At 40.8% G+C, this 12,176-nt stretch overlaps 1 protein-coding gene across 1 annotated transcript in view; it reads right to left on the bottom strand.

The window, feature by feature from the left end:
* THSD7B (thrombospondin type 1 domain containing 7B) overlaps positions 1 to 12,176 on the bottom strand; it is an 848,738-nt gene that overhangs the window by 517,015 nt on the left and 319,547 nt on the right. Inside the window, 1 exon segment of the mRNA XM_034654492.1 lies at positions 11,568 to 11,737. Within this exon segment, the coding sequence (XP_034510383.1) occupies positions 11,568 to 11,737 (170 nt within the window).

The raw sequence follows: 12,176 nt of genomic DNA, 5'->3' as shown, positions 1-12,176 counted from the left end.
CAGGCATCGTATGGCCCTGCTGAAGTGTTGCATTGTGGGAACTGGAGCTCAAGAAACAAATACAGATCTGGTTACTGACACTGCTGTGAGCAACAAACTGCCCTTTGTCTCTGACCAGGGGGCTTGAGTCTTCCGTCAGTGTCTATGGAAAGGTTGCAGGCTAACATGTTAGCTTGCAAGTAGGGTAATATCTGCGATCCTTCACAGTTCTTGATATGTGTGTATGTCAGTTATTCACATTTGAGTTTACAAATAGCTCTTGCTACAATGGCTTTGTGTGATCCTCTTAGAACTGTTTGTTTTTCAACTCTCTCTCTGTGTGCTAAGAATCCTGGAGAGTCACTTTATGACTGATCATTTCAATTAAGTAAATAGCCCTGGGAAGTTTTTTTGAAAAATCAAAGCTTCTCTCACGTGTTCTATTATACATTCCAAAACTCTCACATCTACCACTTTTTCTGTGTCAGACTACTCCCATGGAATTCTTAAGGCATGGTCTGTGGACTTCTTGCATTAAAATTAATTGGGATGCTTTGAGTGGGAGGCTTATGTACCAAATTCCCAAATTTCTCGTACAGTACCACATGTATGAGGGGTCAATTCTGAAAGCTCATAGAGAACTCAGAGTAGTGCTGTGTTCTCAGTGACTGACTAGACTCAAGTAGGCACTAACTGCCAGGCAGCTTAAGGAGTGACCCCTCATACACATGTGGTACTAGATGCAGGGCAGGAAAGTATCCCAGCTGGTGCCGGGGTCATGCCCTATTGGCTGTTCAACTTAACCCCGACTAAGACAGAACAGATCACATAATCCTATTACAAAAAGATTTTGCCATTGGATCATATTCTAACATCTCATTTTACAGATGAAAAAGCTGAAGTGTTTGCATTTCAACAGAAACTTTAAATGGCATACTCCTTTCCTCTTCTAGGTTGTTTGCTTTTTAATCCTGCATCTTAAAAATTCTATTTACACACCTGTAAAATAACGCTCATTGTATTATAGCCACGTGATTTGTTTTTATGTTTCTCTCTCCAAATTGGCTTTGACTTCCTAATATTTAAGGTTGGTTGGTTCATCCCTCAATCTCTACTATTTCAGACAGTGTCTAGCCTTGGTAGGGCTTCAGTAAATGTGTGAATGCACAAAGAAGCAAAGCCTTCAGCATCTGAAAAGGAGAAAACCAGCTTACTGAATGCTTACTACGCATCAGGCAATGAGCTATGATTGTTTCTCCTTTAAACATAGATCATCTCATTTAATGTTAACAAGTCTGTTGGCAACTCTATGTCACACCTGAGAAAACTGGACACTTAAAGTGGCTGCATGACTTGCCCATCCCATGGCCAGGAGATGGGGGAGCTGGTGCTCAAACATGGCAATCCCCACTTCAGAACTAAGTTTGTTCTTATTAAGCTAACTGGACCTCTGTACCTCTTTACATCATACCACATAATCCATATATTCATAAGGATGACCCTCTTATTTCATTTTAAATTAAACCCCAAGTATTATTTATTTCTCAGAAGACGTGGGAGGGGTTAGGGTAGGCAGAATAATGGCCACCCAAACACATCTAAATCTTACTGTCTACTACTGTGAATATTGGGTTATGTGGCAAAGGAAGTTAAGGTTGGGTGGAACTGAGATTCCTGATGACCTTGAGATGTGAAGATTATCCCAGATTATCAGGGTGTGCCCAGTGTAATTACAAGGGTCCTTATAAATGGAAGAAGGAGGCATAAGAGTCCTAGTCAGAAAGACATTTGAAGACGGTATGTTGTCAGCCTTGAAGATAGAGGAAGGAGTCATGAGCCAAGAAATAAGGGGAGCCCCTTGAAGCTGGGAAAAGGCTGGCATTTCTCTTCCAAAGCACACAGCTGTTGCTAGAAAGTGGCCACTCAGCCAGATGTCCCACTTTCCAAGGACCCCTCATCCCCCTGTCCTCCTGTGCACTAGGACAGGGACAATGACTGGTCTCCTCAGCAGACTGCGTCTTAGAGTCACGATGCTTAGGTTCTAGGTCTGTGATTCTCAAGTTTGCTGTCTAGATGATGCAATGCTGGCTTTTAACCACAAGATGGAAACTCATGCACAGAATGGTCAGCTAAACTCGCCTGAGGCCACAGTATGGCTGAAATAGAAGGAGTGGAAGGGGCACTGGAGCAATGGGAGGCTGCAGAGGTAGGCAAGGGCCAGATCGGACATGGCTCTGTGAGTGATGTTAAAGAAGTTCTAACTTACAGTCACTGAAGTCATTTTGCATGGGAATCATATGCTCAGATAAGCTTTCCTATAAGGTTGTTTTGGCAGGAGTATGGAGAAGAAAAATAATCGAAGCTAATAGTTATTAAGTGCTTATCATATAAGGCTCTGATCTAAGTGTACATGTGTATGCTCATTTGAGGAGCCAGGAATTATTGTTATTTCTGTCTAACAGATGAGGAAACTGAAGGTAAAAGTATTTGTCCAAGATTACACAGCTTATAATGACAGAGTAAGAATCTGGACAGAGGTAGTGGGTCTGCAGAGTCCATGTGCTGAACCACATTAAACACACCCTCCCCCCCCCATCTGGAAGGGGTAAGAATAGGAGGAAAATCAGCCAGGAAATTATTATGGCAGTTCATGTGAGAAATAATGCTAGAAAAGGAAATGGATAAAAATAAATAGAACAAACCAAAGAAAGTATACATTTGGAAGTAGAATTAACAGGATGTGGTGCTAGACTGAAGATGGGCAAAGAGGTGAATGATAGTAAAATACCAAGGATGTTGCTCAGGTTTCTAGAATAAACACTTGGCAGGAAGAAAGACAATTTCCTAAATCTGGAACTCTGGAAAAGGATCTGATATGGGACCATGCAAGATAATGAAGAATCTGGGGAACGCTGAATTTAAAATGCTATATATTATTTACATAGAACTAGCTGGGTCCAGTACTGAGCTCTGAGTCTAGAAAGAATTGGGACACCTTGGACACCTTTCACCAAGTCTCGGAAATAGAATTAAAGTCTTAGAAAAACAGTTCTTAAAAGAATAAAATGAATCGTGATTATATATTCCATATAGAGACCCACAGAATGTTTGAATGAGAAGTGGCACCACAAATCAGCTGGCTTTCCAGCTTTACCATTGACGTGGGGATTGATTCTCCTCCCCCTCCCAATATGCCTGAGAAAATGGCCAGATGACACAAGGAGTCATATAACCCATCTTAAGCACACAGAAGTCTTACTAAGCAACTCCTCTCTTGAGGACAGAACCTGATGAGAAATTCAAAGTAGAGCATGGAGGGGCACCTGGATGGCTCAGTCGTTAAGCATCTGCCTTCACCTCAGGGCGTGATCCCGGCATTCTGGGATCGAGCCCCACATCAGGCTCCTCCGCTGTGAGCCTGCTTCTTCCTCTCCCACTCCCCCTGCTTGTGTTCCATCTCTCGCTGGCTGTCTCTCTCTCTGTCAAATAAATAAATAAAATCTTTAAAAAAAAAAGTAGAGCATGGAAAAATGCTAAATACTAGAATAAGTTGAGGAGGAAACTGTGAAACGTTCCTGCAGGAAGGGCTGGACAATAAGCGGATGGGTCTTCTATATCCTACTTCCACAACATTCACATATTCAACAAGGCTGGAGAAATAGATTTGGAAGGAGTAACTTTGTTTCAGAAATTGAACAGCCAAGAGGAACCTCATTACCTCTTGGCTTGGTGTTCATGAAAAATCTATTCCAGCTGACAAAATGAAGTTTAGTAAGACACCCAACTAAAGATTGTAAATGCACTAGTCTCAGCATGTTTTTCTAAATGAAATCTTCTATCCTGAAAAGGAGACTCTCGCTGTTCATTAATGAAGTGCAGGTGTACGTGAACAATTGAAATAAAGGGAAAAGTTGTTCCGAAGTGAAAAGAAATGCCTAAAACAGAAAGGTAAGACTATATGCAGAGAGTTTATTCATTTGTTCAAGGAATACCCATTGAGGTCTTATCTGCCTTTGGCCAGGCGCGGAGCTCACTGCTGTGAAGTCTACCACAGTTACTAAAACTGTCCCTGCTCTCAAGATTTATGCAAGGTGAAATAAAGAGGAAAAGACGAGGAAGGGGAAGCAATGAAAAAATTGGACGATGAGGAAGAGAAAATATATAAAATAAGAGAAAGAAAAATGAGGTTGGGGGAGAAGAGAGAAGGAAAATGAAAGACGAAAAGAAGAGTCGTTTACAGCCCCCGCCATACTTCAGGCTGGTACCAGGTCTCATCTAGACTAGTAGAGTAAATCCCTAAAAACAGTGTCTCTCATTTTTTCTTTTGACACATATGCATTGTTTTGCTGTGGCTGAGCCCTCTAGAAAGCAGAGCCTGCAATGAGAATTCAGGTGTTAATACTTTATCTGGGAGGTTCAAGTTCAGGAGGCAGTGATGGAGAGAAACTGGAGGAAATAAGGAAGGGAAATATGAAGAAACAGTATGTGATGTGTTACTGTGCTGGCTACCATTTTGCATTAAAGCACACAGATATATATAGCAGGTTCATGTATTTGGAAAACAGAATTTCTCCAGAAGAATTGCAAGAATATATTGGAATAATATATAGGTGCACTGGAAATAGCCTGGCTCCCTCCTAAATCCTGTTTCCTTTTGGTGAAGTTTCACACCTTAAGGAGCTAAGTCTCCTCCACTTCCAGGTTGCAACCCCTTAGCCTCTCAGCTGCTCCTCAGGAAGCCAGAGCCCACACAACCCAATGGGGCATCTCACCCAAGTCTGAAAGTAGACCCATGCGCTTGTACAGCATCAACCAAGAGAAAGAGAGAAGGTGGGAAGGAACGTGAGAAGGGGCAGAGCTTGAATTCAATGCAAGTATCTTTTCTGCACCAGAGATGGTGCTGAGTGCTGGGGAAACAACAGTGAACAACAGAGACGGCCCCTGACCTCGCACAGCCTGCTTCACAGTGCACACAAAAAAGCAACTGCAAAGCAGTGAGATAAAGTGCTTTGACCACTGAGGACAAGAGGCCGTATGTGGTCTCTAAAGGTTCCCAGAAGGAGCAATTTCTAAGTAGGTGTGATCTGGGTGATAGGCCAGAGCCAGGGAAGAGGTTTGTGTTGGAGGTGGGGAATGGAGAGGGAGACATAGGATAATGGTCACTGGTCAGGCAGAGACTGGCTCCCAAGGCCTAGAAAGCTAAAGAAAGTGTTCAGTATTGTTGGAGCTCAGGGTGTTGGACAGGGATAAAGAAGGTAATAGTGTAATTCCTACCATCTCATGGTCTGATCATTATAAGGCCTAATACCATAGCCTAGAATTCCACCTGTCTACCTTAAATCCACAGCACTTACCTTCTGCTGCCCCATATTCATGTCCAGTTTCATTACTGGTTTTGATCTAAGCATGTTCTATGACTTTCTACTGCTGTGCCTTTACTCTAATGGTTTGTTTCACCTGGGATTCTGTCCCCTTCACATGAACACCTGTCTAAACACCTGCCCTTCTTTTAAGTCCACGTTAAAATTTTCTCCCTCATGAACCTACTCTATGTCCCCCACATCCCACTGGTTTAACCTCTCCTTCCCTAAAACTTTCATTTTCTCCTAAAGTACTTAAGTCACTTATGTACTTATCCTTTGACTGACACATCTCCCCTCGTAGATTATCGAAGATCAAAACGAAAACAGATGGATGTAAATAATTTGAAATCATTTATGGCTTCTATAATCTCTTTGTCTGGAGAACAAGAGGAATATATTTAACTCTGGCAATTATTCAGATCAACTACTTAGTGTCACAGGCCAAAATCACTCAGCAAAGCGACTGTTTGAGTCCCAGCAAACCTCCCTGGCCTGGTGACCCTCCTTGTTTTCTCCTTCACATTCCTTCTTGATCTTTCCCCATGTACCATTTCCATCACTTCATGATCCTCAGATCTTCCATTTTATCTGATTCCATTCCAGGCCTTCAGGACCACCTGGGCTTGGCAAGGAATGCAGGTATCTAAACAGCAGATCATTTTGGTTTTGTTAACAGTAAAACAATTTATTTCTCTGTGCTGCCCATGAAGCAGAAAGAATCCAACAAAGCTCAATATATCAGTCTCTCACTTGATGAGTTTTTCATTTTGGATTCCATATGCATTTGCAATTTTCCACTTATGTGATGGGCTGTGGCACGTGGAAATATGAGGTAGGACCCCAAGAATGGCCTTTAAGGGCTTATTAGTCTAATGGGTGACAAAGACAATAATATCAATGGCTGGATATCCGGCAAAAAGTGATGTGTTGTTAAAGGGGTACGGGCTTAACGCAGTAGGATTAGCAAAGCTGAAATATCACTGGTAAAAGAACTGGAAAAATCCAAACTCACATCTAGTTCTAGGTCCTTGACAATCTCGCTCCTGCATGACGCCAAATGCTTTGGTTTGAGTTGCACACAGTACCGAATTATCAATTTAGTTGTGCTGATTTTGAAAAAACCTATAAGAATATGTTGCTGAAGAAGAACATGTGTTCTTCCTCTTCGGGAGATCAAATTAAGCAGGACTCACGTGTTGTCTAAAAGGCCCATTTTTCCACAAGTCATTTATTTTCCCCAGGAGTAGCCCCTATGCAATGCTAGGCTTTCTCCTCAAATATCCCACCTCTATCATTTGTCCAGACCAGCTCCCTCCTAGTCCTACTTCAATCACATGAATTATACCTTGAGCTAAATAAATTAGGACATTTTTAATGTCAAGAACAGCCTGATAATTTAATGAGTGGCAAAATAAGAACTCTTCAATATTTCTGATAAGCACAGTAATTCAACAAACATTTGCCATATCACACTAAGATAAGTTTGTTATACTTGATTTAAAAAAAAATCACTGAGATACACAAGCAATGAAACGGAAGAAGCAGAAACCAATCTCATTTTAGGCTCCTGGTGACCCGATTGCCTTTAAATATCTAATATTCTTTTTCTACACTTTTCTCAGCTTTCACACTTCTGGAGAGAATGTTTGGAGAGACTATCTATCTATATATATATATATATATATATATATATATATATGTATATATACTGACTTTCTCCTATACCCATAACCCCAATAATTGGGGATGTTTCCAAAGTAGAATGATTACAGGCCAATTGTCTTCCATCTTTTGGTCTCATGTGAACTGCCATCAAACAGTCTGCTGTTAATTAGCAAAGATTATTTCATCCAGTTATCTCTGTTTCTCTGTTAGCATAAAGCGAGAGAAAATGCTGTAAACCCATTTCTCCTCTAAGAGTCAACACTAAAGGAAGTTCTAAGAGCATTTTTTCCTTAAACTTTATTCTCACACCCAAATAAGTTTATTGACTTTAAAACCAATTTCTAAAGATAGGCCTTCAAATGATGGTGGAATAGGTATCTCCTTCAATTGCCCCTTAAGAAATCTGTTCATCTGTTCATAATGTAAATGAATTTAGTTCACATCTAAAAAAATTCTTGGATAACCAGATAAGTTTGCAAGTAGAACATGGGCACTCCTGAGAATTCTCTTGGTATACTGACATTTATGCATTCTCCCAGACAGCTAAGAATATGAGATTTCTTCTCTGCTTAAAAACCTGCAGTGGGGAAAGAAAGTCTGTACCCATATCTCAAAAACAAAGTCTTACCTCCAGAATAGCGCAAAAGGCCTAGATTTCCGACGTCACTGTCACTTTCTTATTCCCTGTGCTCCCCTCACACCAATTCACATGCTGGACTGAACACAAATGTCTCCATCCCTTTCCATAGCCCCTGTGCCCCCACTGAGAACATTCTTTCCTAACGATCCTGCAAACTCTCTTTAAGCATTACCCCCTTTATGAAGCTAACTCTCAGACACCATTAAATGGTTTTAACCATATTATGTATATAATGATCACATTACTTTTTTTAAAAAAGATTTTATTTATTTATTTGACAGAAAGACAGCAGTGAGAGGGGGAACACAAGCAGGGGGAGTGGGAGAGGAAGATGCAGGCTCCCAGCGGAGCAGGGAGCCCGACGCGGGGCTCGATCCAGGACCCTGGGATCATGCCCTGAGCCAAAGGCAGACACTTAATGACCGAGCCACCCAGGCGCACCTAACGATTACATTACTTCTGACACTATAGCATAATTGTTGGTTCAATTGTTGTTCCAATTTTAAAAAACTATAAAGTAATGAGGGGCACCTTCATCATATCAGTGTCTAGTACACAGCTGAAAACATAGCTGGCATTTAATGAATTATTAAAAAAAAAAAAGAAAAGACTGATTTTCATCCATTGTTTACTCACCAAATCAATATATTTAAAAACAATACAATGAACTAGAAGACAGGAACAACATTCATGTGGCTTATCAAAGTTCTATATAGGTCAAAATGAAAGTCTGCAACCCAAACATATTAAGTCTCCATACGCTACTTAGACCCAAAATACATTAAGTCTCCATATACTACTTAACATTCTAGGACACATTCCCTTATCTGACCATGTACTTCCTTAATGTCAACTCCGGGCCCAACATGATAAGGATGTAGGACTTTTAAGAACTACTTAATCTTACTGGAGTGGAGGAAATAAGTAACACATTTAACAACTCAAAGCTAAACTGTGTCCCATCGTTAAAAGAGCTAGGCCCATTTAATGCCAAATAATGAATCTGAAATAAGAAAAGAAATTCAGGAAGTGCTCTTCTTAACTGCAATCACACCAATACCTTTCCCCAATTTTTATTTAGTATTTGAGAGGGGGTTCCCCACTATATAAATACATTCTATCTCTATGTCATTTTACTCTATATTTGTTGAGGTTTCAGTCTCTAGGCCATGTTTTCACGAATGGAAAATAACTATGTCCCAGTCTTTATTAGATTTTGAAAGCGTGTTCTTTATTTCAATGCTTTGTCTCCTAAGAAATGATGCTTGAATGCAGGCTGAGTGGCTTTAATTTCATTTGAGAAAAGAGCAAGAAGAAAATGGTCTCACCAAACCAAACTTTTAGACTTATAGGTAAGCATCACTCTTGCTGGTATTTCTGAATAATACAAGAGAAGCACAATTCTCTCTACAACAATAACTGGCAAACAAAATCATAAATACTCTTCCACATATTCATTCCCAATTCTACTGGCTTGGCTACTATTGTAGGTAATGCTTCTCACATTGATTGTTACAGCACTATTTTGGCTGCATTTAAAACATCACATGAACACTGAAAAAAGAACGAGGTAAGTCTGCCACAGGTATTATGCCATTTCTATAAGCCCCAGGAACTGAGGTCAAATGGGGGATGGGATGTCACGAAGAATAAGTCACTAACAGCAAATGTCGCCTCAGAATCCAGCCTATCTAAGAGACTCGGAGGCACTTGGCAAAGAATTTAGCATTCTGTTAGGTTTTTTTTTCCTTTCATTCCGCATTCTGGAATTTAGATTCTATTTCATTCTATTGCATGCGACATCCATGGAAATGGGTCTTGGTTTGGGGATTTTTTGGTTTTGGTTTTGGTTCATGGGTGGTGGTGGTAGTGTTTTCCCCAGGGCTGTGTTCCTCTAAGATCAGGTTCTTGAAATGCAGGGCAGCGAACTCACAGTGGATGGCGGGATTTTGTAGGGAAGAAAAGTCAAGCAATTTCACTCTAGAGGTTGAAGAGAGTATCCTTGAGTCTAAGGAAAAATTAACCTGTGGAAAAGTCAATTGTCATTGAGAAAAGAGTTTCCAAAATCAATGCTATTAAAATTCCTTCTCCCTCTACAATCTAACATAAAAAAAAAAAAAAAAAGCTGAGGGGCACCTGGGTGGCACAGCGGTTAAGCGTCTGCCTTTGGCTCAGGGCGTGATCCCGGCATTATGGGATCGAGCCCCCACATCAGGCTCCTCCACTATGAGCCTGCTTCTTTCTCTCCCACTCCCCCTGCTTGTGTTCCCTATCTCGCTGGCTGTCTATCTCTGTCAAATAAATAAATAAAATCTTTAAAAAAAAAAAAAGCTGATATTCACAAAAACTGAAATGCAAAACCTGTCACCAATTTTGGCCTTTATTACTGTATTAGCAGAAAAGGTTAGAAATATTTAAATTTGGCCTCTTTAATTGGGCAAACACACTCACTGGTCCCTTATAATAGCAATTCAATTGCTCTCTTATGTTTAACTTGAGCCAAGAAGAAATTTTCATGTTGTCAGATGTGTCAAGGTGTATCTATAAATGATAACAGCAGGAAATTAAGGCATTTATAAGTATGGAAAGCAATAGCTGAACAATATTTCCTGTTCACTTCCACACAAGAGCAAAATAAAGCCTTTGTTATTGACTACCAAGGTCGTGGTAAGCTATACTATTGTCTTTAAAGCAACTGCTGGCCCCTGGAAATCCTAGTACTACAGACAGTAATAAAACGGAAGAAAGAGAGGTGGAATAAAAAAATTACCAAGGTCTGAAAGAATAATCTAGAGTTCTTTATCTAAATTTGTTATTCCAAAGTCAGAGAAGGAAGCATAGCCATGTTCTACCCTGAAGCAGAAAGTGTGTAAGTTGTCATTTTCCAAGTGACATTAGATAAAGAAGAAAATTTAATGAGACACTGTAACTTTAATTGTTGAAGCAAACACTAAGGATTCTGTAAAGATGATCCCTCTCTGAGTGAGAGGGTGAATTATCCAAAGTTATGGTGACAGACACTTCTGGAATGTTGAGAGGCCATGTCACAGAAAAAAAAAAAAGTACCTGGTATGAAAAGCTTCATAGGGTAAAATAAATGCCCTTCCATACCAAGAAAGCTTGCAGCATGTCTTCATAACCAAATTCTACATAGAGGACTCACCTGCATACTCAGGAACACTTTTCCACCTAGACTACTTCTGCAGAGGGCACTGCTATGGCCTCCCATGTGGTGGGAACAGGCCACACATTCTTCCAGAGTGGAAGCATTACTGATCACTTTTGGCTTTCAATCAATTGACTTAAATACACCTGGGCCGGTTTTTCAGTCCCTATCTGTTTTCACTGCCCCAGACTCTGGAACCAATGGACTGCTGCTGCGGTTGTACCCGCCCATCAGCCAGCCTGGTGTGGAGAAAGTTGTTTTTGCTCCTCCTCCGCCTCCTTTCTCTTCTCCTTTTCACATTATTCGAAACTTGCCAGTAAAACTAGATCCTCGACATTCGAAGGTGACATGTCTGTAGAAATTCCTATATTTACAAATTCATACAAACAACCCTCTTGGGAGAAAACAAAACAAAACAAAAAAAGAATGCTACTAAATCATGACCCATTGACTCACTCCAGCCTCCCAGCCCCTCTCGGCCTGTAGCATTTATTTACGCTACAGCACTTAGGTATATTTTCTCATTTAATTTTCACAATGATCCTTTGAGGCTGAAGTTATTGTTATTGCTATTATTTTTAACGATTCCCAGTTATCACAAGTAGCAAAACTGGCTTGCAAATTCTCGACAAAATGGAATAAATCTGTGAGTGCTGAGGGCCCATTATATCAAGAAGAATATGAGGAGATGGTGTTGGGAGTTGATTTCCCTTCCAATCAGCAGCACCATCTGTCCCTGGAACTGGCTGCCTACCTTCCTTGGCCTTCTGTGCGCTGGACGCTGGTGTGCTCTGGGCACAATATACATCCCGGGTCTGGATCCCACCTCCACAAACGGGTCCTGTCACATGCCAGTGGGGGTCCTGCTGCTCGAGGAGAAGAGAGACTTGGCATTCTTTCCATTCAGAGGTCCTCCAGGAATACCTGGATTTATTTAAAAGAAATTTGATTTATTTAAAAGAAGAAGAACAAGGAAAATATAAGATTCTAAAGAAAACGTAAGTCATGACATCAAATGTACATAATAATCTCTTTCTAGGGCCAAATCTTCACCTATCAATTGGCTTTGGGTGCTACATCCCTTTTATTTCCTAGGGGGAAAAAATCACAGCAGCTCCTCATGGTAGCAGTATGAGTTGAGAGGAGTGAAGAAAGGAAATATGGATAAACAGGGCTTGTGCCTCAGCCCTGAAGGCATAAGAGAGTGACAAATCAGAGGAAGACGATGGAAGCCAGATGGGCCTGTTCCATAACAGCTGACCTCGCACTGGGTGACCCTTCACAGGCTTCTGGACGACTATGTGAAAGTTGGCCTTCTGAAAGCAGGAGAGTAGCATGTGAATGTGTGACGTTGGGGATATAT

The sequence above is a fragment of the Ailuropoda melanoleuca genome, chromosome 2 (assembly GCF_002007445.2).
Source record: "Ailuropoda melanoleuca isolate Jingjing chromosome 2, ASM200744v2, whole genome shotgun sequence".
Classification (NCBI taxonomy): Eukaryota; Metazoa; Chordata; class Mammalia; order Carnivora; family Ursidae; genus Ailuropoda; species Ailuropoda melanoleuca.
This window is presented reverse-complemented; position numbering and strand designations above follow the sequence as displayed.